We start from the raw sequence: 26,404 nt of genomic DNA, 5'->3' as shown, positions 1-26,404 counted from the left end.
ACAACCATGAGCAAGTTGGGCAAGTTCTTTAAAGGGGGAGGCTCTTCCAAGAGCCGAGCTGCTCCCAGCTCCCAGGAAGCCCTGGTTCGACTTCGGGAGACAGAAGAGATGCTGAGCAAGAAGCAGGAGTACCTGGAAAATCGAATCCAGAGAGAGCTCAGCCTGGCCAAGAAGCACGGCACGAAGAATAAACGAGGTAGGCTCGGGGTCTGGCCCCAGGCGTGAACTCTCCCCCTCCTACCTCCAGCCGTTTCCTTGGGGACAGTCCAGTCTGGCCCACAGCACCTGTCCCACAGGCCACCAGGTGTGCTCCCATGGCCTTTCTAGAAACTGGTAATGACCCCCCAGGGGGCCGGAGTTAGAGAGAGCTGAGCAAAGCACAGTCCTAGAGGGCAAAATGTAAGGAGGCATCACATATCTCAGGAATCAAGATGAACAATATTTTTATGCAATATTTTAAAAACTCAAAGTTGATACAAAAGCATCCATAATGAACAAAATATCAATATTTAAAATAAAAACAGGATTGGTATTACTGATTCTTTTCTGTTGCAGCTGGCCTTTATGTGTTCTGCACAGCCCTTCTTTATTTCAAATTCATTCTGAAATGTGATGTTTTGTTCATCGTGGATTTTTTTTGCATTAATTTTGAATTTCACAAATATTGCATTGAAATATTATTTATCTTGATTATTGCTTTTTTGGGTGCCCCCTTAAATTTTGCTCCTGGCTTGTCTCACCCTGGTCCAGTCCTGCTGATTTCGATGCTAAATATCAACTTTTCTGCCGTGTGTTTGTATTTTGAATCGCACATTTTAACTTGCTTGTAAATCTCCATTGAAGTATATTCTAGTATGTTCTGGTTTCCCTTTTCCTCAGCTGTTGAAGACTTTAGTTGGCTGTTGTGCAGTTGAGCTATTATACCAAAAAAGTAATGTTGGAGAATTAAATATTAATTCTATCACTGGCTTTTGCCACGCGGAAAGGACTTTAAGTCAGTAATGATTCTTGGTGATCCCCTTGCACCTTGAACCTTTTGTTCTTTGCCAGAGTTAATTGGTTTCTTCAGTGTATGGCTCTCCCTATAGAGAATAGATCTAAACAACACCCGTGGCACATATAAAAACCTAGCAAGAAGTTGAAGTGATTTGCTCTTGTAACACAAGTTCAGTGACAGACCCAGAAATAGAAGTGGCAATTTAGGACTCTGCTCACCACCAAACCCTGAACTTGCATCCTCAAGTTGGGCTTCTTCAGTCATAATGAAGCCTTGGGAAGATTTAGTTTGCCCTAAATGACCCTGCTATTGTTTAACACAGGAAAGGAATCATGTCTCCTGGAGTCAACCTTGAAAATCCTGCTCTTTCCATAAAAATGACATTTGTGCCCATTTACTACCAACAACAAAAAGGCCAAGTTTCATTTTCCTCTGCTCTTGCATGTAACTCTTGTCCACATTATAGGCTGTTTTAGAGTTAAGTGCTGGTTTCTATTTTTACTTTGTGTCTGAAATATTTTGGGATGTTATTAAATGGCAATTTCTACAGAGAGACTATGCCAATATGACTTGCTAAAAAGCCATTTGTTGTTCTGTTCCTGGGCCCTTCCTCTTCAGTTTGATGGGTACTCTGCCATTTGCTTAGAGTACCCATCAAGGTACTCTGTCAAAGGTTTTTTTTGTGTTTTTTTTTGATTTGTTATCCACTTGGATCTGTACGTAGCTTTATCTACAGTGGTTGCTCAGTAAATACTGGCTTAAAAAAATCTGAAAAATGAAACGTCTGCTTCTATGAAGTGGTAGAAATATAGATTTGCTTTCAGAAGAAAAGAATGTAAAATAATATAACGTTCTTGAGTTGGCAATGCACTAAATAAAGTGTCTACAAGTAGACTTTATAAAGACACCAAAAAAAAATAAATAAAGGCAACACAATCAGGAACATCAATCTAACTTCCTTAAATCAGAGTAGCTAGAGATGTATCAAGTGCAAATAATCAATTGGTTTCAGAAAAGCTATTTCTTTTTCATCATTTATCCATGGGAACTTCATTGGAGTTAGCCCAAGCCTGATTCTACAGTGGCCCTGGAAGTAGGAAGAGTCTGGTTAGCATGAGGCCATCTGTAATCTAAACTATGGAAAGAATCCAATCACAGGCCATGCATTCGAAACGCTGTCAATATCAGCATCTTCCAAATAACTTCATATACATATGGTTACTGTTTTCCGTTAGCCCCCAAGAAATATTTTCACACACATAATAAGGCCAAATATACTTAGTACTAAATGGGTCTTGTGCTACACAATGTCAGTGTCAGAATGGCCGTAATTTACCTGTTAATCAAAGTGACATATATATGTGCAGTTAAAGTTTTACTTCTAGAGGCGGTTAGTCAGCTAACATGCTGTCAAGAATGCTAGTTGAGTGGCCATCTAGTATCATATCAGAAAGGGCCATACTCCCAGCCAGTACAAATTCTTCCGTGATCTAGTTCTCTACAACAGAAGTTTTGACAGTTAGCATTCTCAATGTCAAATATGGATTTTATTGGTAAAATGAGTAACTCTTAAATTAGCATAATAAATGTTAGAAATGGGATCTCCCTGGTGAAATTGTGGGTATTCTAAACCTGTGGTTTGGCTGAGATAGTTTAGAGATACTTCCTTGCTCCCCACGTAAGAACAGGCGTTAAGAATGTACTAGGTGTATAACTAACAACGTTAGGATGGTACCCGGGACTTGATCAAATCAGTGTAGTGTCCAGTCCTTGGTTCAGGTGGATGTCTGAACTCCCACAGAGCACAGCACCCTGCCAGGGAAGGTCGCTGTCTGTGTTCAGTGAGCCTTTCGTATAAGGTGTATTAGACTAAAAGGACATAGAGCTGGAACTTCAGTGAGCTCATGAACAGGTTGAGACACTGTTTTTTGCCTGCTTGGCCAATGTATGTTTGCTTAATAAATGTATCTGCAGATCTGAGTCTGAAACTTGCTTTCATTGCAACTTGTAGCAAGGCTGTGCAGTGGTAGCTAATTCTTACTTCAAACCTCTTTGGCAATTACCATAATCTACCAAAAAGAGCCTGAGTGGGCACCACCAAACTGGTTTTGCAACAGCCATGATATCAAGGCTCTGTTGATCTAAAAGAGGAACAATTGAAGCAAGATCTATAATTTGGTTAAAAACTTGAGAAGAACAGGCATTCTTTAGTGCAGTTTATTCAGATTACTATGATAGAACTCCTGCTTTATATAAGCTAGTAATCTGCTTTGTGGAAAAGCAGAATTTTTTATACGTCACGTAATTTTTTTCTATTTTTGCTGAGCACTGTCATCTAGAGCAGTTTTCAGTCCTGGCTGTATGTGAAAGTCACCTTGATGCCTGCGGGATCCTGCCCGCATTGATTCTAATCTAATTGGCTGGGGTGGGGTTTGGACATCAATATTTTTTAAAGGTGCCCCCAGGTGATTCTGCCCTGTAGCCAGGGTCAAGGATGAGAAAACTAAATCCATGGTAATGTTAGTGGGGTAGAAATACAAGGTCTCTTAGTCTTGAAGTGCTTCCTAACTCTTTTCATATCATGGCACCCATGGGCACCGATAATGTTTGTATGTGTCACTGGGATAACCAAGGACCAGCAGCTCGAGGACTCTGGACACCCCAGGCTGGAGGCCTCAGGAGCTGAAGGTATCAACATTTTAGTACATTGCAACTCCCTCCTGCCACACTAGTTGGTGGAACATTTTAGAGGTCACTGTTTTAACCTCCCTTATGAGTTTTTTTTTTTTTAATAAAATCATTAAGAGATGGTCACAGGGATTTGCTTAAGTGTAATATCCCTCTTCAGTTTTCATCAATGTGTAAATATCTGATAGAAAGTAACTTAGTGTTGTAGTCAAGAGCCTGGGCTTCAAAGCAGATAGCCCTGGGTTTGATTCCTGGCCCTGTCCTGACACTTAGAAACGGTGTGACTTTAGACCATTTACTTGGCCTGAGTCTCAGTCTCTTCATCTGCATAATGGTGGTGATAAAGTTGATCCTCAAAGGTTTGATGATTAACGACATTACTGTGTCAAGCCCTCCATTCAGCACTTTATATATATCACCCTTTGTGATAACATAGCATTTTTTTTTTTTTAAAGCTGACGTCAGTTTCCTAGTAAGGTCCACATACTGGCTCCAATTTGTCTTCTGGAATAACACGGAATAAATCTACTCCACCTGTCATGTGAAGACCTTTCACATAGTTGAGGACAGCAGTCACTTGCCTGAGTCTCCTGTTCTGCAACCCCACCTCTGTCACTTCCTCAGTTACCGCTTCCCGTGCTGAGGTTTGCTCACCAGGGCAGGTCAGTCAGAGAGTGAGTGGCCCTTGACGTCTTCCCCCTCGGTACCGCTCTACTCTCTCCCCTCACTCTTGTGGTGGCCCTGTTGCTTACATTTTCCCAGGCAGAACAAGAACTCCAAATATGTAACTATGTGAAAAGGGGTGGATCCAGGCTGGAGTTATCACTAGGCCTCAGGCTGTTGGGAAGTGGACTTACAGAGGTGAGAGGTTGAGACAGAGAGGAAGTGAATTTGACCAAAATCCCTCCTCAGTTTCATTTCACAGGATTCCAGTGACAACTCGGAGCCGAGGTCATTCAACGTCTTTGCCAGGTGTCTGTTTGGTGAAATGAGACCTCAAGGCAGAGAGTCTTGTGTGCATAGCTGGCTCCCTTTGAGCCCTGAGGTGTTTGGGGGCAAGGATGAATTTGTTTTCAGAGTCATGATGCAGTTTGGGGCTTCCTTGGAGTCGGGATGTGGGCACAGTCCCACTAGTTTAGCTCAATGCTGGAATCTCTTTGGGCTTTTTATGATAGTTGTCACAGAGCTGAAGTCTGCAATCTCAGACACCGGAGACCAGAAGAAATTGGTAAAGAGAACCACATCGGTATCAGCTGGTTGAGTGCCAAACTAGTGAGGGCGAAAGCATGGCTCAGGTAATAGGAGACAGGCACAGACTGCAGGACCCAGATGGAAGTTCCCCTGGGAGATATCACTTACCTGGCGACCTCTTTTCCTAATAGAATTTCTCAAAATGTGGGCCTCAAATCAGCTGCATCAGAAGCCCTGGAGGATGCTGGTTAAAGTGTATACTCAGAAGGACGCCCCTAAAAATTCTAATTTAGGGTTGAGTGTAGAGTTCAGAAACCTGAACTTTGAACAAATAACTCAATGATTCTGATGCAATTTGAGAACCTGTATGTATTATTTAATGGGCTGTTAAACTGGGAGGCACTATCTCTTCTCTCCTTTCTTCCTCCCCCATTCTGTTCTCTTGTTTCTCCTCTCCTCTGGCATCACTCAGATACCCGGATGTGTTACACAGATACTCCTGCTGTGTTAATTGTGAAGAAACACTCCCAGAGCTTCTGACAAGTCATCTTAGGCACCGGAATTAGTTTTCTTTAGGGAAGTGTATAGGGTACTATTACTCCACAATCGTTGTGCAGGGTCCCAGAGTCCCCCAGTATTCAAATTACAACCAGGCATCACAATAGTGTTCTGTTTGCCTCTGATTATCCAATTGTTGTACCACACTCTGTGTATTCTGGGGCCAGGGAAAAGAATTTTATTCCTGGGGCATCCAATACCTGGATCTTATTCTCAGGTCAACTGCCCATTTCTCTTCTGGAAAAAGACAGATCAATAGAAATGTGACCCTTCCTCAACCTCCACCCTCAACTTCCTCCCTCACCTCGGGAACTCCCATCAGGCTTTACCCCCTGGTTGGGGGGGACCTAAAATGTCTGGACCACTCCTGGGAGCCCTATTCACTTAAACTGTAATTTTAAAACTTCTCGCTTTCTTAATACCTCCCACTCCCCTCTGAGCCCTGGCAAGGATCTACAACTGGACTTGGAAAGAATTAAAAATCCCAGCCAGATTTACCCTTCCCCCGCTTTTTAAAAACAATATTTTAAACTTGCATTCCATGTTTTACATGTATTTCTATTCAATATCATCTTATTTTCAGTTGCCTTAAAATTAAGATTTTAAAATTCCAATTTCATTGGCTTATATATGAGCCATTTCTTTTGGTTGAATCAGTCACAGATTTATTCAGCTGCCTTTTTTGTTGTTGTCCAAGTATTAAAATTTATTGAATAAGACAGAACCAAGGACAGAAGCTCATGACACATCACTAGGGACTTCATTCCAGGATCACCTCTGCATGATAGCAATGATGTTTCATGTAAGATTCAGCTAAGGCATGATTACCGGTTTGACACCCCAGCACTCAGTGAGTTTAGTTATTCATCTAGCTATGAATACACCTGACCTCTATCTCTAGCCCACACCATCTTATTTCTCTAAGTTTTTTTCTCTTTTCCCTAACAATGCCTCAGTATACCTTACAAAGTACATTCCTAAAACCAAACTATATTCACACACCTCTGGTTCACAATGCTGGTTTATGAACTGGTAGTGTGTTAACTTCATTAGATTCACCTGGAAAGCTTTTTAAGATGCCACAGCAGGAGATTCTGTTTCAAGAGATCTGGGATAAGGTTTAGAATTCTGGTACTCATAGCTTTCTGGGTGATTTTGGTATGTATAAAGTTAGAAGGCCAGTGGGTGGTCCATATTTTTTCTTTGGTCATCATCCAGTAACCCAAAGAAAAGAAGCCCATGAGATTAGTTTTTGAACTAAATTTTCACCTTGTGAACTCGTATTGGCTTCTAGTTACCACTGGTTTCTTTTCTACTTCCCCAGAAACTAGAGTATAGAGTGTATCTGTTCTAGAATCATTCTTTCAAGTATCTGTGGTACAAATTTTGATAGTTTGCTGACCTATCATATTGGATTGGCCAAAAAGTTCATTCGGGCATGGAAAGACCTGAGCAAACTTTTTGGCTAACCCGTAGCTTCTTCTATGAGGGTAATTGGGACCGTTTCTTGTGTTATATAACTTTACATCTAGTTTATTTTTTTCCTTCATGAATTTGAAGCTATAGTATAAATATTGGAACGTTCATTTGTTATTATTCTTCATTTAAATTCCACAAAGCTGGAATAGAGCACCATATTTGGGGAAATATTTACATTCAGCAAAAATATAATTTTACTTGATTTATGCTATTTTGTAGTTTACTGAATCAGCCACAATAAAATAGAATAAGGTAGAAAAGTTACTACTAACACCATGGTTATGCCAAAATCATATGATTTATGCAGTTTCAAGAAACTACAACAGGAGATTACTGTGAACTGTCCTCAGATGTACTTAGCATTACTAGTATGTTTCTCAGTATTTAGGGCTACTTATTTCAGATCAGATTTTATTTTCAAGATAACAGAAAAAGAAACCTCAAAACACATAATACTCTAGCCTATGCCTATAAGGCAAGACATCTGATTCTGAGTTTTAAAGTTTATGATGCTTTGCTTTGGGGGTCAGTTTTGGAAAGGGCATGAATAATCTATTTTGGTATTCAATTTTTGTAATACGCTTAAGTACACATGAATCTATTTGTGCTCTTAAGGGACAAAATTATCACAATCACTTAAAATATATAAATAATATTGAGGTTTTATTTTTTAAAACTACACTCTCAATCCTCTGCTTTAGCAAACTACATCCAGAACTTACAGCATATACCAGTAATTTTAGTTTCTCCTACTTTTTCTGACTATAATTTTATAGAAGTTCTAACACATACACAATTGCTCAAAAATTTGCAGAAGGTGAAGGAAAAAAAAAACAAAACGAGAGTCTGGAATAAATATAAAGCAAATAATAAGACATTTCCTGAGTAACTGACTTTCTCGTACCAGAGATTTTAATTACTTACCTCAAACAAGTGGTATTAATAGAGAATTACTTATTGGAAATATTTAGGACTTAGTACGAAGTTTATATGGTCATACTTTAAAGCAGTAAGAGCTCTTAAACCTGGACCAGTGGCTCTCTCAGCCCACTGCTAAGCCCTTTTCTCAAATATTTCTATCTTGTGGGAATTTCCAGTGAGAGAATGGGAAATAGCTAAAGTCCTGCCCATCATCTGCTCTGTGCAGCCTCCAACACCTCTTCTCAATCTAGCAGTCTAGTGACTTAAATACCAACAGTGTAATTGCTACCCTCAAACAAAACAAACCCAAAATGGCAAGCAAGGAGGAGTGGTGATTTTTAAAGTATAGGAAAGGAAAAGTTGATTATTCTCTGTTAAAATTTGGGAATCGTTGTATTAGAAGTTATTTAAAAACTTAAAATTGAATGTCAACCAGTGAGCTTAAATTAATAAAGTTTACACTTTTATATTTGGCTTACATATGAAGTTAGAGAAATAAAATTGTGCGACCAAACATTTTGGACATTTCATTCTCTATTTGAACATGAATTTTTAGTGAATCTTTTTGGTTCTTTCACAGAGTGCTATATGCTGCACAGTCATAACGGGTGTGTCTTCTTTGCTGTAGCAGGAACATTGTTCAACAGGCCTTTCTCAATGAGCAGTGCTATTTATATTACCATTCTTTTTGTATATTTCATTCATGTAAAAGGAAAGTCAGTGTAACCTTGGAGTTTGAACCAAGATATTATCCTAACTCAGAACTTCTACTGTGTTGACTGAAGCAAGAAAAAAAAGTTATGATTATGTTAAGCCAATTTACACATATTTCAAAGATCATATACACAAGAACCTATGTTTTATCATTTTTTGAGCAGTTTGACAACTTTTATTCATGTAAACTATATTTACGTAAACTATTATATTTGTTGAGTGTTTTTCTCTCACTTACATTTGAAAAACTAAAGAATAGTACATAGAGTTCATCGCCAATGTCAAAGTAAACCTTTCTTCAAGAATTTAAGTTAGTAATAGTCACCTTGCTTTGAGGATAAGAATTATGTATTCCTCCAGATTTTTTTTTTTGGTATTCCTCCAGATTTGTTGGTCATAGGATCTCTGGGGAATAATCATAGAATCATAAGCAGTGGGAACTAATGGGGGCTCTAGGGGTAAAGTTTGTTGGTTCTCAGGAGCACCTACAAGCCGTGGGCACAGTAGTTGGAACTATTGGTGCATCATATGAACAAGGAATACTTATTTACAAGTAGGAAATAGAACCACATTACACACACACACACACACACATATACGCATAACACATATATCCATATATAGATACATATACACACATGCACATATAAACACATGCATATACACATATTCGTATATACAGACATACACAAAGGTACACACACAGCATACAAAATTATACCCATAGGTACCTATGTCTACCCTGTAGAATGAAGCATAATCAGCTGTTTTCTGAGTTTTTCTATTTAATATTTGCTGGTTTCATGTTCATACTTTTTCCTCTATATTCTAGGCAATAGCAGGCCCATAAAGGTTACCAATTTATCAGGTTACTAATAATACTAGTAGCAAGTAGAAAACTTATTCATTCAATTGGTTATATATTCTGCCTGGTCACTTAACTGGGTCTTTACAAAGAATGTCAAGTAGATTTTAATTAATACATTGGTATAGTGTTCCAATAACAAGTTAATTTTACTTGCCTGGAAATTGACCTTGGAAGCAATTAATTATGAAAAATAGGAATTTCGGTAGATATTTAAAATGAGTCTTTTTTACAGAGTGAAGTAAGTCAGAAAGAGAAAAACAAATATCGTATATTAATGCATATAGGTGGAATCTAGAATAATGGTATAGATGATCTTATTTGCAAAACAGAAATAGAGACACAGACATAGAGAACAAACGTATGGATACTGATGGGGAAATCGGGGTGGGTGGGATGAAATGGGAGATTGGAATTGACATATACACACTACTATGTGTAAAATAGATAACTAATGAGAACCTACTGTATAGCACAGGGAACTATACTCAGTGCTCTGTGGTGACTTAAATGGGAAGAAAATCCAAAAAAGGGGGGATATATGTACATGTATGGATGATTCACTTTGCTGTACAGCAGAACTTGACACAGCAGTCTAAAGCAGCTATACTCCAATAAAATTTTTTTTTAATTTAAAAAAAAGGAAAAAATAAATAAAATGAGTCTTTTATGCAAGCATTTCTTCCTTTTTTGGCAACTCAAGCCTAATAGCACTTTTAGGTCATGACCTTCCCCTCTCAGATTTATCTCCTCTATTAATCTCTTGGGTGACATCCTGGCAGTAAGAACTGCCTTATCTCCAAAAGTAAGTGTGAGCTTTTTAGGATGCGGAGAGGAACATCATTTCTGTTGGACAATAACTTCCATTTCCCTTGTCTTCTTCTATCTTTCTTCAGATGGCTAAGGCCACCTCTTTGTAATCCTTTACACTTCATAATATTAATCAATCACTCTTCTTTTTTTTTAACACAAAATTCAGTACAACATTACTGGCTTGCTTCCAGCAATATTCCTCTTCCAAATGCCCTTTCCTCAGAATATCTCTCATTCCTTTTTTATTGTTTTCTCAAGTATATGCTTTGCCATTGTATAATCCACTACATCATTTCTGTGGTGTAATCTTCTTTTAGCTTGCTATTTACCCTTTTTAATGACATTTAATATTGACCAGACCTCTGAAAGTGTGATCTTACTTATAAGTTCCAGCTAGTGTGGCAAACTGGTGTGATTTGCTCCGGCTTCTCAGCCAGAAACGTTACATCATTTAGTAAAGAGATTTGCAGCAGGGGAGAGGGTCAGGGGCTAGAAGTAATATGTTTCATCATTCATGCTTCTTACTGGGCAGTGTGTTTGAGCATCTGTGTAGACAGTTACCCTGGCTTCATTACCTTCCCTGTGAGGTCTTCCCTTACCCTCCAGAGAGAGTGTAGTGTGTACATTCCTCTGTGTATCCATTGTGCTGTGTATGTGTCTCTTATTATTTTCCTCAATGTCTCCTATGCTACTTGAAGTGAAGGATGTACCTTATACAAGTTGGTATCCATGGAGACAGTTCCTGTAAGATGGTAGGTGCTTAATAAATGCTTGTTGAATGATGAATAAGTGATTGAATGCCCGTTTTATATTTTGCCTCCTCTGAGATTGTAGCCTTATTTCTTTGCTCCTGCAGTGCCAAGCATGTGGTGGATCCCCAGTGCATACCTGTCGAGTGACTGAAATGAATGGATGAAGGATATTTTTTTAAAAATGACGAAGCCTGGGGAAAATTCATAATGGGTTGGCCCTGGACAAATAAATGAATGTTAGAATTTTCTAATATTTCCCCAGCTGTTTCCAATCTAACTTGTGACTTTGAACAGAAACATTTTGTTTTTATTCCATTTATGGAATGCTCATGGTGATGCTTACTCAGATTGTGTTTTTCGAGAACTATAATGAGTTGCCATAAATAGAACTATTGTTTGATTAATGAAGTGAGTTGTATGTGAGTAAGAACGGGGCTTACATTGAAGTTTCTCGAATAAAACAACACGATTAGGAGACTTCCCAGTTAAAAGAAAAAGAGGACATAACCAATTGTGAGTGGCATGTCACTTAAGCACTCTCTGGGATTAAGTCTTCCAAGCTTCATCTTTTTAGGCCTTCTCTAGAAATCATCCGTTCCTGGGAGAGAGTAGAGCTGTCGTAATCCAGTTTCATATTCACAGATAGGTTTGTTTGTAGTCACTAGATATGATGGTTCCTAAAATGTTCTTCCTTTTTTTGCCAACTAATAGATGAACAATGGCATGGATTTATACACCTTGAACAAGCAAAGAATAACAGATTGACCTTTCCAATCAAGATGCCCTCTACATTATCTAAGCAATGAAACTGCAACTCTTTTCTGCTATTTGAAGTTATTTTTCATAGATGACTGAAAGCCTTCCTCCTCTGGCAATGTGGTAGAGTTGCAGAGGGCTAGTTGAATTTTGGTTCAAGTGGGTAATTCTTACATTTCACTCCCAGTTCTCAATGGGCTGTATAGTAAGGGCTCTTCGTGTATCCCTTGGCAGCAGTACATACCGGACATTGTTCTGCAGCTCCGTTGCTGAAGGAACATCACTGTTATGCAAAGAGACAAAACCCCTGGAAGTTTCTCCCCCACAAAGGAATACAGTAGATTCCTTTGTTTTAGAAAGAATGTTTTCCAGGTTTCATCAGCTGCCTAAAAGCACATGTAGGAGCTTGGCAGATTGAATTGCACATTCTACATAGGTTAAATTACACCCCTCGAAAAGCGTCCTTCTTTGCTAAATCAGGAGTGATGCTTTATTTGCAACATTTGTCGAATGTCTTTGAAAAAAATACAACTGTTTCTTTCCTAAATTTGTTATTAGAAAACAAAGTTAAAGCCTGTCCATCTCATGGTGGGCGCATGGCATCATCATTTCACATGAGAAACAGCTCACAGGGATACTCCTCATATACACCTCTTGACTCTTTGTAACAGAAGCGTCCGGTCTTAGTGTTTGGGAGAAACATACTGTGCCAGATAGAAGCCACAAGAAGTGTCAGGTGTCCTGGGGCCAGATCCAGCCATATAGAAATCATCTGTTTTGCTCACACAAGGTTTTTTGAAAAATGTAGCTCAGCTTTTAAATTTGAAGGATTTGGGATGCAAATCCAGATCTCTTGCTTCTTTTGATCGTGTGGAAGGCTGGGCGTGCAGTCTGCATGGCAGCCAAGGACTGGAGCCCAGTGGTGTTGCTTCCATAGATCAGGCTTAATCTCTCCTGGTCTCTGGAGTTCCCACTTCCTCCTGTTGTCTCTTTGATACTGGAGCCAGTGTCCATGGCCATTTATCATCACTCTTGCACTATTTTTTATTGTTATAATAGAGGAATATTCCTCTATCTCTTTCTCACAGGTGAGAAAACAAAGAAGGCCTTTCCCCTTAACCTCTTGCTCTCTCCTTCACTTACTTTCTTTCTTTTTTTTTTTTTTAACATCTTTATTGGAGCATAATTGCTTTAAAATTATGTGTTAGTTTCTGCTCCATAACAAAGTGAATCAGTTATACATATACATATGTTCCCATATCTCTTCCCTCTTGCGTCTCCCTCCCTCCCACCCTCCCTATCCCACCCCTCTAGGTGGTCACAAAGCACCAAGCTGATCTCCCTGTGCTATGCGGCTTCTTCCCACTAGTTATCTATTTTACATTTGGTAATGTATATATGTCCATGCCACTCTCTCACTTTGTCACAGCTTACCCTTCTCCCTCCCCATATCCTCAAGTCCATTCTCTAGTAGGTCTGAGTCTTTATTCCCGTCTTGCCCCTAGGTTCTTCATGACCTTTTTTTTTCTTAGATACCATATATATGTGTTAGCATACAGTATTTGTTTTTCTTTTTCTGACTTACTTCACTCTGTATGACAGACTCTAGGTCCATCCACCTCACTACAAATAACTCAATCTCGTTTCTTTTTATGGCTGAGTAATTTTCCATTGTATATATGTGCCACATCTTTATCCATTCATCTGTTGATGGACACTTAGGTTGCTTCCATGTCCTGGCTATTGTAAATAGAGCTGCAATGAACATTTTGGTACATGACTCTTTTAGAATTATGGTTTTCTCAGGGTATATGCCCAGTAGTGGGATTGCTGGGTCGTATGGTAGTTCTATTTTTAGATTTTAAGGAATGTCCATGCTGTTCTCCATAGTGGCTGTATCAATTTACATTCCCACCAACAGTGACAGAGTGTTCCCTTTTCTCCACACCCTCTCCCACATTTATTGTTTCTAGATTTTTTGATGATGGCCATTCTGACCAGTGTGAGATGATATCTCATTGTAGTTTTGATTTGCAGTTATCTAATGATTAATGATGTTGAGCATTCTTTCATGTGTTTGTTGGCAATCTGTATATCTTCTTTGGAGAAATGTCTGTTTAGGTCTTCTGCCTATTTTTGGATTGGGTTGTTTGTTTTTTTGATATTGAGCTGCATGAACTGCTTGTAAAGATGCTACCAGAAAACTACTAGAGCTAATCAATGAATTTGGTAAAGTAGCAGGATACAAAATTAATGCACAGAAATCTCTGGCATTCCTATACACTAATGATGAAAAATCTGAAAGTGAAATCAAGAAAACACTCCCATCTACCAGTGCAACAAAAAGAATAAAATATCTAGGAATAAACCTACCTAAGGAGACAAAAGACCTGTATGCAGAAATCTATAAGACACTGATGAAAGAAATTAAAGATGATACAAATAGATGGAGAGATATACCATGTTCCTGGATTGGAAGAATCAACATTGTGAAAATGACTATACTACCCAAAGCAATCTACAGATTTAATGCAATCCCTACCAAACTACCACTGGCATTTTTCACAGAACAAGAACAAAAAATTTCACAATTTGTATGGAAACACAAAAGACCCCGAATAGCCAAAGCAATCTTGAGAATGAAAAATGGAACTGGAGGAATCAGGCTCCCTGACTTCAGACTATACTACAAAGCTACAGTAATCAAGACAGTATGGTACTGGCACAAAAACAGAAATATAGATCAATGGAACAGAATAAAAAGCCCAGAGATAAACCCATGCACATATGGTCACCTTATCTTTGATAAAGGAGGCAAGAAAATACAGTGGAGAGAAGACAGCCTCTTCAATAAGTGGTGCTGGGAAAACTGGACAGGTACATGTAAAAGTATGAAATTAGAACACTCCCTAACACCATACACAAAAATAAACTCAAAATGGATTAAAGACCTAAATGTAAGGCCAGATACTATCAAACTCTTAGAGGAAAACATAGGCAGAACACTCTATGAGATAAATCACAGCAAGATCCTTTTTGACCCACCTTCTAGAGAAATGGCAATAAAAACAAAAATAAAGAAATGGGACCTAATGAAACTTCAAAGCTTTTGCACAGCAAAGGAAACCATAAACAAGACCAAAAGACAACCCTCAGAATGGGAGAAAATATTTTCAAATGAAGCAACTGATAAAGGATTAATCTCCAAAATTTACAAGCAGCTCCTTCACTTACTTTCATTACCTGCTTCCTCCTTCAGAGTTTAGGTGTCTGATTCAGACACCTAAAGTAGTTTGTGGTATGGAGATTATAGTGTAAGTTGAGATCTCACATCTTGGTGAATTTTTAAATTTCTCCCAACTATTTTGAAGGGCAGAAACCATATGTTAATATAGGCGTTCAAAATTGTGTCCAAACCAGAACTTGTTATTATTATGTCAGCTGCGCCATGTGGCTTGTGGGATCTTAGTTCCCCAACCAGGGATTGAACCTGGGCCCTTGGCAGTGAGAGCACAGAGTCCTAACCACTAGACTGCCAGGGAATTCCAGAACTTATTGTTATTAATAAAAAATATTAACAAGGTTGGGCATTATATCATGTGGCTCCCAAAATATAGTTCTGAAATCTTGTGAAGAAGATGATGGTAATGATGAAGATTTCTAATATTTAGTAATCACTCACTATGTGCCAGGCTAATTTCTTTACATATGTTATTTCATTTAATCTTTAACAACCGCATGAGTTATATTCACATTTTCCAATAAGCAGCTATGTAAGGCCACGTAGCAGTGGGTAGATGGAGCCTAGATTTGAAAGGAAACCTGACTCCAGGGTACAATGTTCTACTGTCATCTTCTAGGTGTTATTTTTATTGTTATAATTATTGTTCAACTGAGGAAGCATCATTTAAGGAGAGTTAAGTTCACATTCCAAGGTTATTACACACAGTTTTTAATTGGTAGAGGTAAGATTAAAATGCAATGCTAGTGATTCCAAAGCCCCATCTTTTATACCAAATTGCATTTTTCAATTTACAGAAAGTAATCTAAAATTAATTGTTACTAGGAAGCGTGGCATATTTTTTTAATGAAAAGTTTTAAAAATTCTCAAAAACAAAAAAAAAGAAAATACTTTTGGGTCAATGGGTATAGTTAGGTTCCAAATAAGTATGGACACTGAACCAGCCTGACAAGATAGGAAAGAGACGGACTTTGAATCTTCCACCTCTGGGTATGTTGGGTGGAGATGTGTATTTGGAGTTTAGCTTCTTAGGATACTCTGCTGTATAGTATTATGTATTGTACCATTGAAATGCAGAGCTGTTTTGTAATATTATGTTCCTGTTATGGTGAGTTAGAGTGAAAAAACAGGTAACTTGTTGCTCGGAGTTCTCAGAAATAAGATATGCAATCTCATTAATGAATGACTGTTATATAAATCACTATTATTAATAGAAATAATATCTAGTTGCTCAGTCTCTACTGTGTACAGGTACTTTATAAGGTGGTTTCCATAAATTATCACTAGTTCTTAGAACAATCACCCTGACTCTTGGGGATTATGTCCTCATTTCCAGAATAACAAACTGAAGCTCAGAGAAGGAAAATGACTTATCCAAGAAGGAAAGTGACTTATCCAAGAATATACATCTATTAAGTCATGGAAGAAAATTTCACACTCTGACTTTGAAGGCCATACTCTTTCCGTTATACCATGCTGTCATGGTGCACAAAATTATGAAATTTATTCATTTAGTATTCATTCATCTTATCTTCTCTAAAATGGACCAATAATAGTATTTACTCTTGTAGTTTTTTTGTGAGAATTAATGATATAAATCACATAATGCACATAAAACACTTAACACCAGTTTGGCATCTAGCAAATGCTCAGTATACATTGGTTTTTATTATGTACAGTATTTTGTTGGACATGTGCCAGGAACTGGGGAAACAGATGGATAGGATTCTGTATCTTTCCACAAAGGGCTTATAATTAGTGTAGGGGAGATGGAGTAGAATACATTTTACAAAAATTATAATCCAATGTAATAAATGTCATAGTGGGTGTGGATCTACAGGCAGAGTGATAGCACAGAAGGTCAGCTGGCCATATTCCTGTGTTCAGGAGAAAACCCTCACACAACTCTGGTCACTCACGTGAAGAGCCTCTCCACAGTGATATTGTATGATATTGTAGAAAGGCCTTTGTGCCAGTTGTTTTTTTTATTTTTTATTTTTTTTTTTAGTTCTTTCCTAAAGGACAGATTAAATAAATAAATAAAAGCTGTTCTTTAAATTAAGTGTTAGTGCTATTCAGCAAGGACAGAAATTGTGGTGTTGCACCTGGGGAGGGAAGTAGAGCAGAACCATGTTGACCCTGGACCTTCACAGTGGGCAGAAAGGGGCGGGGAAAGAAAGTTACCACTCATGAGGGAAATATAGAAAAGTGATCCACACCTAAAAAGCCTTTCTTTGGCAACTGTAAGAATTCCCAGCCTGTCTGCTTCCTCCCTACCCTTGGAAGGAAGCCTGCCTGTCGGCATGCCCCACGCGCTTCTGTAGAGCTCTGGGCAGCCTTCTCTTTCAAGAGAGAGACCTCATGGAGAAACACTCTTATGTAACTATGATTTCAACAGTTAGTTACACTGTTAAACTACAGTGTTCCCTGGCTTATTTTCTTACTATTACTTTTTGTATCCTATATTGTCCTTTCTTGGATTTTTAAAAAAAATTTTACTGGAGTAAAGGTATTTTTTTTGGAAACAGTGCATAGATATAAATTCTCTAAATGCCTATAGGTCTAAAAATGACTTCATTTTGTTTCAGACTTAAATAATAGTTTGGATTTTTACAGAATTCTAGCTTCAAAACATTTCAAAAATTTTAAGACACTATTCCATTGCTGTTGGATAGCCAGTATTTCAAATGTTTGATAATAATATCAGTCTCATTCCTTTGTAGATAATCTCTTTGCTTGTTTCTCCTCTGGAAACATTTAAGATTTTCTTTTTTTACCTTGGAGTTACAAAATTTCACTAGTATAGGTCTAGACATGTGCCTTTTATTTTTTGCTTTTCACATCTAAGTGTTCAGTGAGTATTTTTATTCTGAAGAATCGTCTTCCTTCAGCTTGGGGAAACCGTATTCTTTAATTTCTTTATTACTTCTTTCCCCACCGTTGTTTCTGTTTTCTTCTGAAATTGTTATTTATTCTTGTATTATTATCCACACTCCCCCTGAAACATCCTTTCTCTTTTGAAATCCTTGTAAGACGGATGTTGGATTCCTTGGCTCTGTCCTCCAATATATTAACTTATCTCTCTTTTCATTCTATGTTCTGGGAGAATTCCTTAACTTTATATTCCAGGTCACTAATTTAGTCATCAGTTATATTTATTCTACTTTTTTAACATTTTTATTTTTTTTTAGTTATGTTTTTAATTTCTAAGTATTTTTCTTGTTTTCTAGTTGCTCGTTTTTATGGAAGCCCATTCTTGTCTTATAACACAATAGCCTCTTGATCTCCCTGAAGATACTAATACAAGTTTTGTTTTTAACATATTCTATTTCCTACATTATCTCTCTTCTCTTGGGTTCATGACAATATAGGATACAAGAAGCAATAGTAAGAAAATAAGCCAGCAAGTTCTGTTGGTTTAGTGTAAATAACTGTTGAAATTGTATCTATGAAACTTACTGCACTTAAGAAATGTTTCCTTAAATATTGAAAGAATAATTTAAAGAACTGGTAATCATCTGGAACTAATAAAATCTAGATTATTTCAATCAAATACTGTGAGGTTTGGGGTGATAAGACAATCTTGTTTGGGGACAATACATTTTATAGATACTGATTAATTATAGATTCTGATTTATTTTCAACATGGATAGAAAACTTAAGTTTAATTATATGTGTATATTTTAAATACAAGGGTATCCATTAGAATAATTTAGTATATATAACTATCCCACAGTTAAAGGGGGGTAAAATGGACAAATGAAAATTGATCAATCTATATAAAGACAAGAAAGCAAAAAGAAAATAAAAATCATAACAAACAGAAAACACAATACATATGATAGTAAAAAGACCATATTAGATGATATATCAGTTATTACAATAAATGAGAATAACTTAAAAACTTACATTAAAAGTTGGAGACTATCTGAATGGTTAAAAATAATCACACACATTAAACACTCAATGCTATCTGTAATAGGCAATATCAAAAGAGAGCAAATTAAAAATAATTTTGAAATTGAGGTCCATGTAAAATTATTACAGGCAAATTGTAATAAAAAGAAAACTGAAAGATTAATTTTATATTAAACATTAATATTAATATAAAAAATATAAATTTTAATAGATAAATATTAACTTTGTATTAAATATTAATTTAATAGAAAACAAAATGGAACTTGAGGCAAAGGTTAAATGGAGATCAACTAATATTGATTCATAGATCATTAATAAACTCCAGCAGGAAAGTATAATGGCTAGAAGTCTTCATGCACCAAACAAAAAGCATTGGAATAAATATACTGAATCTGTTGGAAGAACAAGAAGAAATTGACCAAAACCATTAGAAAACAGCCTTCCCTCAGAAATCTCTGTTGCAATAACTTACATGGTTCACTCTGAAACCATAAAAATATTTGCGTTCTTTTGTCAATTCCATTTAATTATCTTCATATTAGCATTCTGCTGCTGCTGTTTTCTTGCATTCTCACTAAATGCCTTATCAAAACTCACATTTTAGGGCCTATTTTTCGGGGTGCCTTCCAAGGTGCCAGAGTCAACTCTTAGTGTTGTGATTTTTGAAAGAAGCATGTAAGATTTTGCTAAGTGTTAATGGGAGGGTATTTCTCTGAAGGCACCAGTCTTTTCCCTCACCAGTATGCCATCTAATCCTTGAGAATGACTCTACAGTGTTGATTTTATGGACACTTATGATTAGATGTAACCTTACTGATCATAGTCACTTCAGACCAAGACAAGCTTGGCATCCTAGGCTTTGGACTGTCACTCACTGACTACCTTCAAGCAAGTCATATAACTTCTCTGGGTCTCAATTAACTTGTCTTTGAAATAAGAAAATAGGGCTAGAATAGATAGTTCTTAAAATTCTTTCTTTCTCTAAAGTTTTATTTTTCTTATTACGTGACATTTACTTCTATTTTATCTATTCTTTTTCTAAAATCCAATATTAACAGAAACACTACTGTGGTATATTTTATAGACTATGAAATTTTGACTTTTCATCTTCTGACACTTGGCAGATCTTTGGAAGAATAACAAAATGTTTCAGGAAGCAGTAGTTGGTACAAGCAACTGAAAGGATAGATGCTACCCTTTAGTTTTTTTATTTGGTATCCTCTTTGGTTTCAACAATACTGATTCCATGGTTGGTGCTGAGTAAACAGCTCAGCAAGTGTCTTGAGTGAGTGATTGGCTCTCTCCTTATAAATGTGGCTTCTCCCTTATTTAGCTGCATTACAGGCACTAAAGAGAAAGAAGAGGTTTGAGAAGCAGCTCACTCAGATTGATGGCACACTTTCCACCATTGAGTTCCAGAGAGAAGCCTTGGAAAACTCACACACCAACACGGAAGTGTTAAGGAACATGGGCATTGCAGCAAAAGCCATGAAAGCACTTCATGAAAACATGTGAGTGACTTTAGTCTCCCTCTGAGCCATAAATTCCCTCAGTGCTTTGGAAGTATATGATGATCTGCACAGGAATGGGCTTACTCATTTGAGACTCTTTGACATGTAGGAATGGAATGTTCCTTCAGAGAAAGAGCAGAAGTAATATTGGCAAAAGAAAAAAAAGACCATGAAAAAATAAAGGACATTCGTTTTGCCCTTAACGTTTCCCAGTAGCCTCACTATTGTTTGACACTCCACCTGCAAATATTTTCATTCTATAATTTTTAAAAGGCTTAAATGTTAATATCTGTGAAGGTGTTAGAACTATACAACAGTGGTTGTCAAATTTTGGGGGGACTCAAAAATCACTACTAATGAGAACACAGATGCCCAAGCTCCTTCAAGAAAAGTAAGCATTGGGCCTTTTTGTTTTTAACCAAGCTCCCAGGTGATTCTGATACTAAGCAATGTTTGAGAACCATTGACATATAATAGTAGATAAAAGCATGGATTTGGGGTCAGATTTTCTGGATTATAATCCCAGATCCTGCTGACTGTCCTTGGGCAAATTACTTTGCCTCTCCCTGAGTCAGTTTCCTTATCTGTAAATTAGAAATAATAATAGTACTTACCTCATGTGGTTATTGTGAAATTCAATGAGATACAGGATATACTGCACTTAGGAGTTCCTGGCACAAAGTAAGCACTCAGTAATCTATATTCATAGTGGCAGTGGGGCTAACAATTTGCTTTATATTCACACTGAGAATCAATGTCTGGGACCTAATCCTTTTCCAAAGTTAAATATCATAGTGAAGTTTGGACCAAAGGTATGCAAGGGCGAAGAGTGACTGAGGGATGTAGAGAAGCTTCCATGGATGGGAAAAGATGGGAGAGAGAGAGGCTGGGGTCATTGAAGACATCTTTGCTAACATTTTCTTGCCTTGATAATCAATCGACAATCAGCCATCATTTCGACAGCTTCTGAGAGATCTTTCAATTCATTATCAGAGTCACAGTCCTATATTGTTGCTGTAAGCTGGGTGCTAAAATGTATTACAAAATCATAGTTTTTCTCTCCGGGTAGTTTAGCAGCATCATCCCTGGGTGTTCCTTTTGAGAAAAATTCACTCCCAGGCCCAAACTTTAGCTGTACCTTTCTCATATGATTTTTAAATAAATAATCCTTGTATATTTGTTATAAATATAAGAATTAGAAATAAGGGATGATAGGAGAATGGCAAAGTATTCTTTTTGATTACTACATGAAATTATGTCAGAATACTCAGGTTTTCCCATGTATAGAGTATGGAAAACTTGTAAAAGATTTATTCCACTGGGAATCAAAATTTCAGTGTTAATTGCTTAATAATGAGGAAAATTGTCACTTCTCTGGTATCCAATCAGTTTGGCCTAGCTTCAGAGTTGGAGGAATGATTCAGAGACAAGGTACTGGAGAGGCAGCTCAGATGCTGGCATTCGGACACTGGCAGCTTCAGTGGGTGGTTGGAGGCCAGTGGGACTTGGGTGCTAGAAACTGTCTTGAAAGCAGCTGTCCGTCCTGCGCCTGTGATTCCTTTGCTGAAGTTGCTGATTCTTCTGAGGGCTTCATAGGCCTAATCCTGCTCTCATCGGTAATCTCTCAGACCATCAGCAGCTATGGGAAAGTTCTCAGGGAGCCAGGACCTCAGACGTACTAGGCAGTCTAGAAAATAGATCTCTAGTTCCAGAGTTCACCTTCTACAAAAAGCTGCCCTGATAGCAGCTGCTGAGAGCTTCCCGAGTTTATCTTAGTCACAGTGGTCCTTGGTGGCCCATGGTACCACTTCCTGCAGAGTTAATACATAGCAGCTTATATTTAAATTTTACATATGCCCTACCAGACAAAATTTCAAAATGGGTCTACAAATATTGTTAGTTATCAAATAATTTGCCCTCTAGTGACTCCCAAATGTAATGGCTATCAATTTAATTTAATTTACATAATTTAAAATATATGTACATATAGAGAATTATTAATTTTTTTGAAATGCAATTCTTAAAGTTGATAAGTCTTATCACCCAGAATGTTTACTATCCTACTGAAATAACTAAGAGTTTATATTAAATTGACTCGTTTTTCTAATTTATATCTAAATTCATAATTTTAAAGTAAAATTCTAAACTATTTCAATAAAATATTATTTCCCAGGGATCTGAACAAAATAGATGATTTGATGCAAGAGATCGCAGAGCAACAGGATGTTGCCCAAGAAATCTCAGAAGCGTTTTCTCAACGAGTTGGATTTGATGATAACTTTGATGAGGTGGGTGACCCTATATAAAGAATGGAGTATGGTGGCCACTAAAAAAGACAGCTTCCCATCATATGGAGCAAGCAGGTTTCCTTACACATTTCCTTAAATATCATTAAAGAATAAATTTCATAGAAAAGTACCTGTCTTAAGAGGGAAATGAAGTGTTGGTAGCTCTGATTTAAAGGAAAGATTAATATAGTTTGGCAAATAGCCCCCTAATTAAGTTTTCAGCTATTAAGGAAAAGCAGCATGTGATTATGTAAAGTTAGTGACTTTTAATGGTTGAAGCCTAAAACCCCATTACGAAAAATTGAGTGCTCGCACATCTGGGCAAAACAAAGCAGACTGTGTCACTCTGCAAGAAACAGATCATGCTCATGTTAAATTAGAGGTTAGGCTGCCTCTGTTCATTACTTAGGCTATGAAACAAAATAAATGTGGAGTGACATTATTAACACACACATTCCATTGAGATTAATCAGTCCAATAATACAGGCTATAATTATAATGGTGATGTCTGCACTGTGAATTTCAATTGTTCTACTCAAAGTACACACAAATTTTGAAACATTTCCAATTCTCAGATTACCATGGCAAAGAATCTGACTTCCTACGTTCATGTAGTGTTAAAAATGGTACATCTAATAAGTAAGACGTAGTTCCACAGAATCCTTGAAAGTGAGAACTGGGTGTCAACAGCTTTTTATTTCTAGTTTTGTTTTATTTTATTTTATCTTTCTCCATTCTACTTTTTTGTTTTTAAATTGAAGTATAGTTGATTTACAATGTTGTGTTAGTTTCAGGTGTACAGAAACATGATTCAGTTATACATACACATATATCTATTTTTTTTCAGATTCTTTTCTCTCATAGGTTATTACAAAATATTGAGTGCTGTCCCCTGTGCTATACAGTAGGTCCTTTTTGGTTGTCTAGTTCATATACAGTCGTGTGTATACGTTAATCCCAAAACTCCTAATTTATCCCTCGCTCCCCACTACTTTCCCATTTGGTAACCATAAATTTGTTTTCTATTTGTTGTCTGTTCGTCTGTTTCTTCAATAGCTTTTTAAAATAGTATAGACCAGGGGTTGGAAAAATGTGGCTTTCGGGAAAAATCCTCCTGAAGTTCTGTTTTCGTATGGCCTGTTGAACAAGATGTTTTTTATATGTTTAAGGGATTGCAGAAAACAACAGCAGCAGTGACAATAGCAACAAAAAAGGCTACGAGACAGAGACCATATGCGGTCTGCAAAGCCAAAAATACTGCTGTCTGGTCCTTTCCAGAGAAAGTTTGCCTATCCCTGGTTAGACTAACAAGCACCTAATGAGTGCACTATGACATGGTGGAAAGAGCTCTGGGCTCATTAGGACCTCTGGGTTCTGCCATTTATTACTAAACTTTGTGTAAGGCCCTTTACTTTTCTGACCCTTAGTTTTCTTATTTATAAAATGAAAATGACCGGATCCCTAGACTATCTCTAAAGTTTCTTAAATTCTAAAATTCTTTTATCAATGAATAAATAAGTGTATGATACCTGAAGTTTGAAAATGATGGAGATGATTATTCTGTCACCACATATTTGCTAAAGAAAATATCAATATCTTTTCAGTGCTGTTGGTAACCATCAAGCACTATTGGCAATTCTGGGCATACATTCAGTGTAGGATAGTGTGTTCTGCTACTACTACATTTGCTATATTTGTTCTTAATTGTTTTGTGAGCAGAAATAGGATATCAGAGTATTCATGCTGAAGGTACATTATTCATTCAGCCTGTGGAGAATCATAAAGCCCACAACTACACTGACCACACTATTTCACATGGCCTCATGCTATACATTTTCATGTTTATTTCCTTTTCATGAGGTAGATATAATGGTCAGACAGTCATTCAGCTTACTGTATGTCTGATACATGGTGACTTGATCGAATGCTGTGGTTGGCTTAAGGAACTCCACTCTTGGCCCATAGTATTGTTACTCTCATTTTAATATAGAATAATTATTTGTTTCTGTGCCTTTCTCCTACATTCAATATGCTCCTTAAATGTAGGGACTGTTGTTTGGACTTTGTCTCCCCAGCCCTGAGTTCAGCCAGGAGTGAGCACTCAGTAAATTTGTTCTATGATGAATAAATGAAGAAATCTCCTTGGTCGAATATAAGAGCGTCTTAGGTCATTTCTAATAACGACAACCTCAGAATTCTAATGATGACAAATTTAGTTTTGACTCCCAACTTCTCTCAGGGGGGTTGGACTCAACCTGAGAACACTTGGAGCCAGTTAGACATGAACTATTCATCTCAAGTCATCTCATATATGTCATAAGGTGACTTTTACCCTTAAAGCCTCAAACTAGACTTGCCTCTCTAAGGTTCTTGGGACAGAGAATAGTTTAGGATTAAACCAGACTCTGGGGCTATTGCTAAAAGAAAGAAATACAGTGTACCTACCTTGAGTTGAAGCTTTCTTAACTAAGACATAGAGCATGATATTTACTAGTTTTGGTAATTTGACAAAGGGACAATAATATCTTTGATTCTTTTTACTTTTGGTATGTTATGGTTTTGCTATACCTGTTGTTTTATTTAAGTAGCATTAGCCCAAATGAAAATATTTATTTCCTCTAGTTAAAGTCTCACAGATTCTTAATTCTTAACAGTAGAAAATAAAAGATACATTGGAAAAATGACAGGCAAGGTGTAAATTTCCTAGACACTGTGGAGGTTATATATTCAGCTAGCACAAATTACTTGAAAAACTGTTGACTGAAGTATTATAAGATTAACTACAACAAATTTGCACAACCCCAAATATTCATATTTTAATTATTGCTCAGTGTTGCAAAACAGACTTAGTCTTAAAATAAATATTCCATTTCACTGGGTTCTCACATATCAATTGGGTAGCAGATGTTCTTGTTATTATGTTTGAGGAAACCCACTTCTTGAAACATTAACTCCCTAATTCTTTCTTTTTTCTCTGTTCAGGATGAGCTGATGGCAGAACTTGAGGAACTGGAGCAGGAAGAATTAAATAAGAAGATGGCAAATATCCGACTTCCAAATGTGCCTTCCTCCTCCCTCCCAGCACAGCCAGACAGAGTACCAGGTCGCATGTCTAGCACTTCCTCCTCTGCACATCGATCCCGAGCAGGTCTGTTCCCCACCTGTGGTCAAATAATTACCTGAAATAATAGCCAGGCCTATGCCTTTTAGCACTTTTCTTTCATTGCATAAAATATACCTTTTAATACATAATTCATACCTGTTTTCTGTGCTGAAAGTATGAATGTCACCAATTACTAATTTTTATCCATTTTTGTTTGTTTGTTTCAGCATCTTCCAGGAGGGCAGAAGGAGAGGATGATGATATCAAACAATTGGCAGCTTGGGCTACTTAAAACAGAATTTTTGGACACCGAAATTAATGAGCTGTACATAAGACACAAAAAATGTTTTTGCCAAATATAGAAGTTAACAAAGATTCTGTTTTATATTTATACTGGATGAATAATTGTCTTTTAAGCCTCATAGGTAAAAGTTAAAAAAGGAGTCATGTGTAGATTTAGGATCCGGGATGGAATGGGACTTCCTGGTAGCATTTTGGAGGATCTCTCCGTACTGATGGGAGGGGGCATTCTACCTTGTTCACTATTATATTATTTCCAGTCCTGGCACGTAGTTGGTACTCTCTATATATTTGTTGAAAGAAAACTGA

General features: G+C 37.2%; 1 protein-coding gene across 1 annotated transcript; it reads left to right on the top strand.

Moving 5' to 3' along the window:
- CHMP4C (charged multivesicular body protein 4C) lies at positions 1 to 26,404 on the top strand. The gene is made up of 5 exons (XM_082675111.1): positions 1 to 196; positions 20,227 to 20,404; positions 22,578 to 22,692; positions 25,675 to 25,840; positions 26,023 to 26,404. Exons 1-5 carry the CDS (start codon positions 7 to 9, stop codon positions 26,085 to 26,087), a joined length of 714 nt encoding a protein of 237 aa, XP_082531237.1. The 5' UTR covers positions 1 to 6; the 3' UTR covers positions 26,088 to 26,404.

The sequence above is a fragment of the Grampus griseus genome (assembly GCF_964374135.1).
Source record: "Grampus griseus genome assembly, chromosome: 17".
NCBI lineage: Eukaryota > Metazoa > Chordata > Mammalia > Artiodactyla > Delphinidae > Grampus > Grampus griseus.
This window is presented reverse-complemented; position numbering and strand designations above follow the sequence as displayed.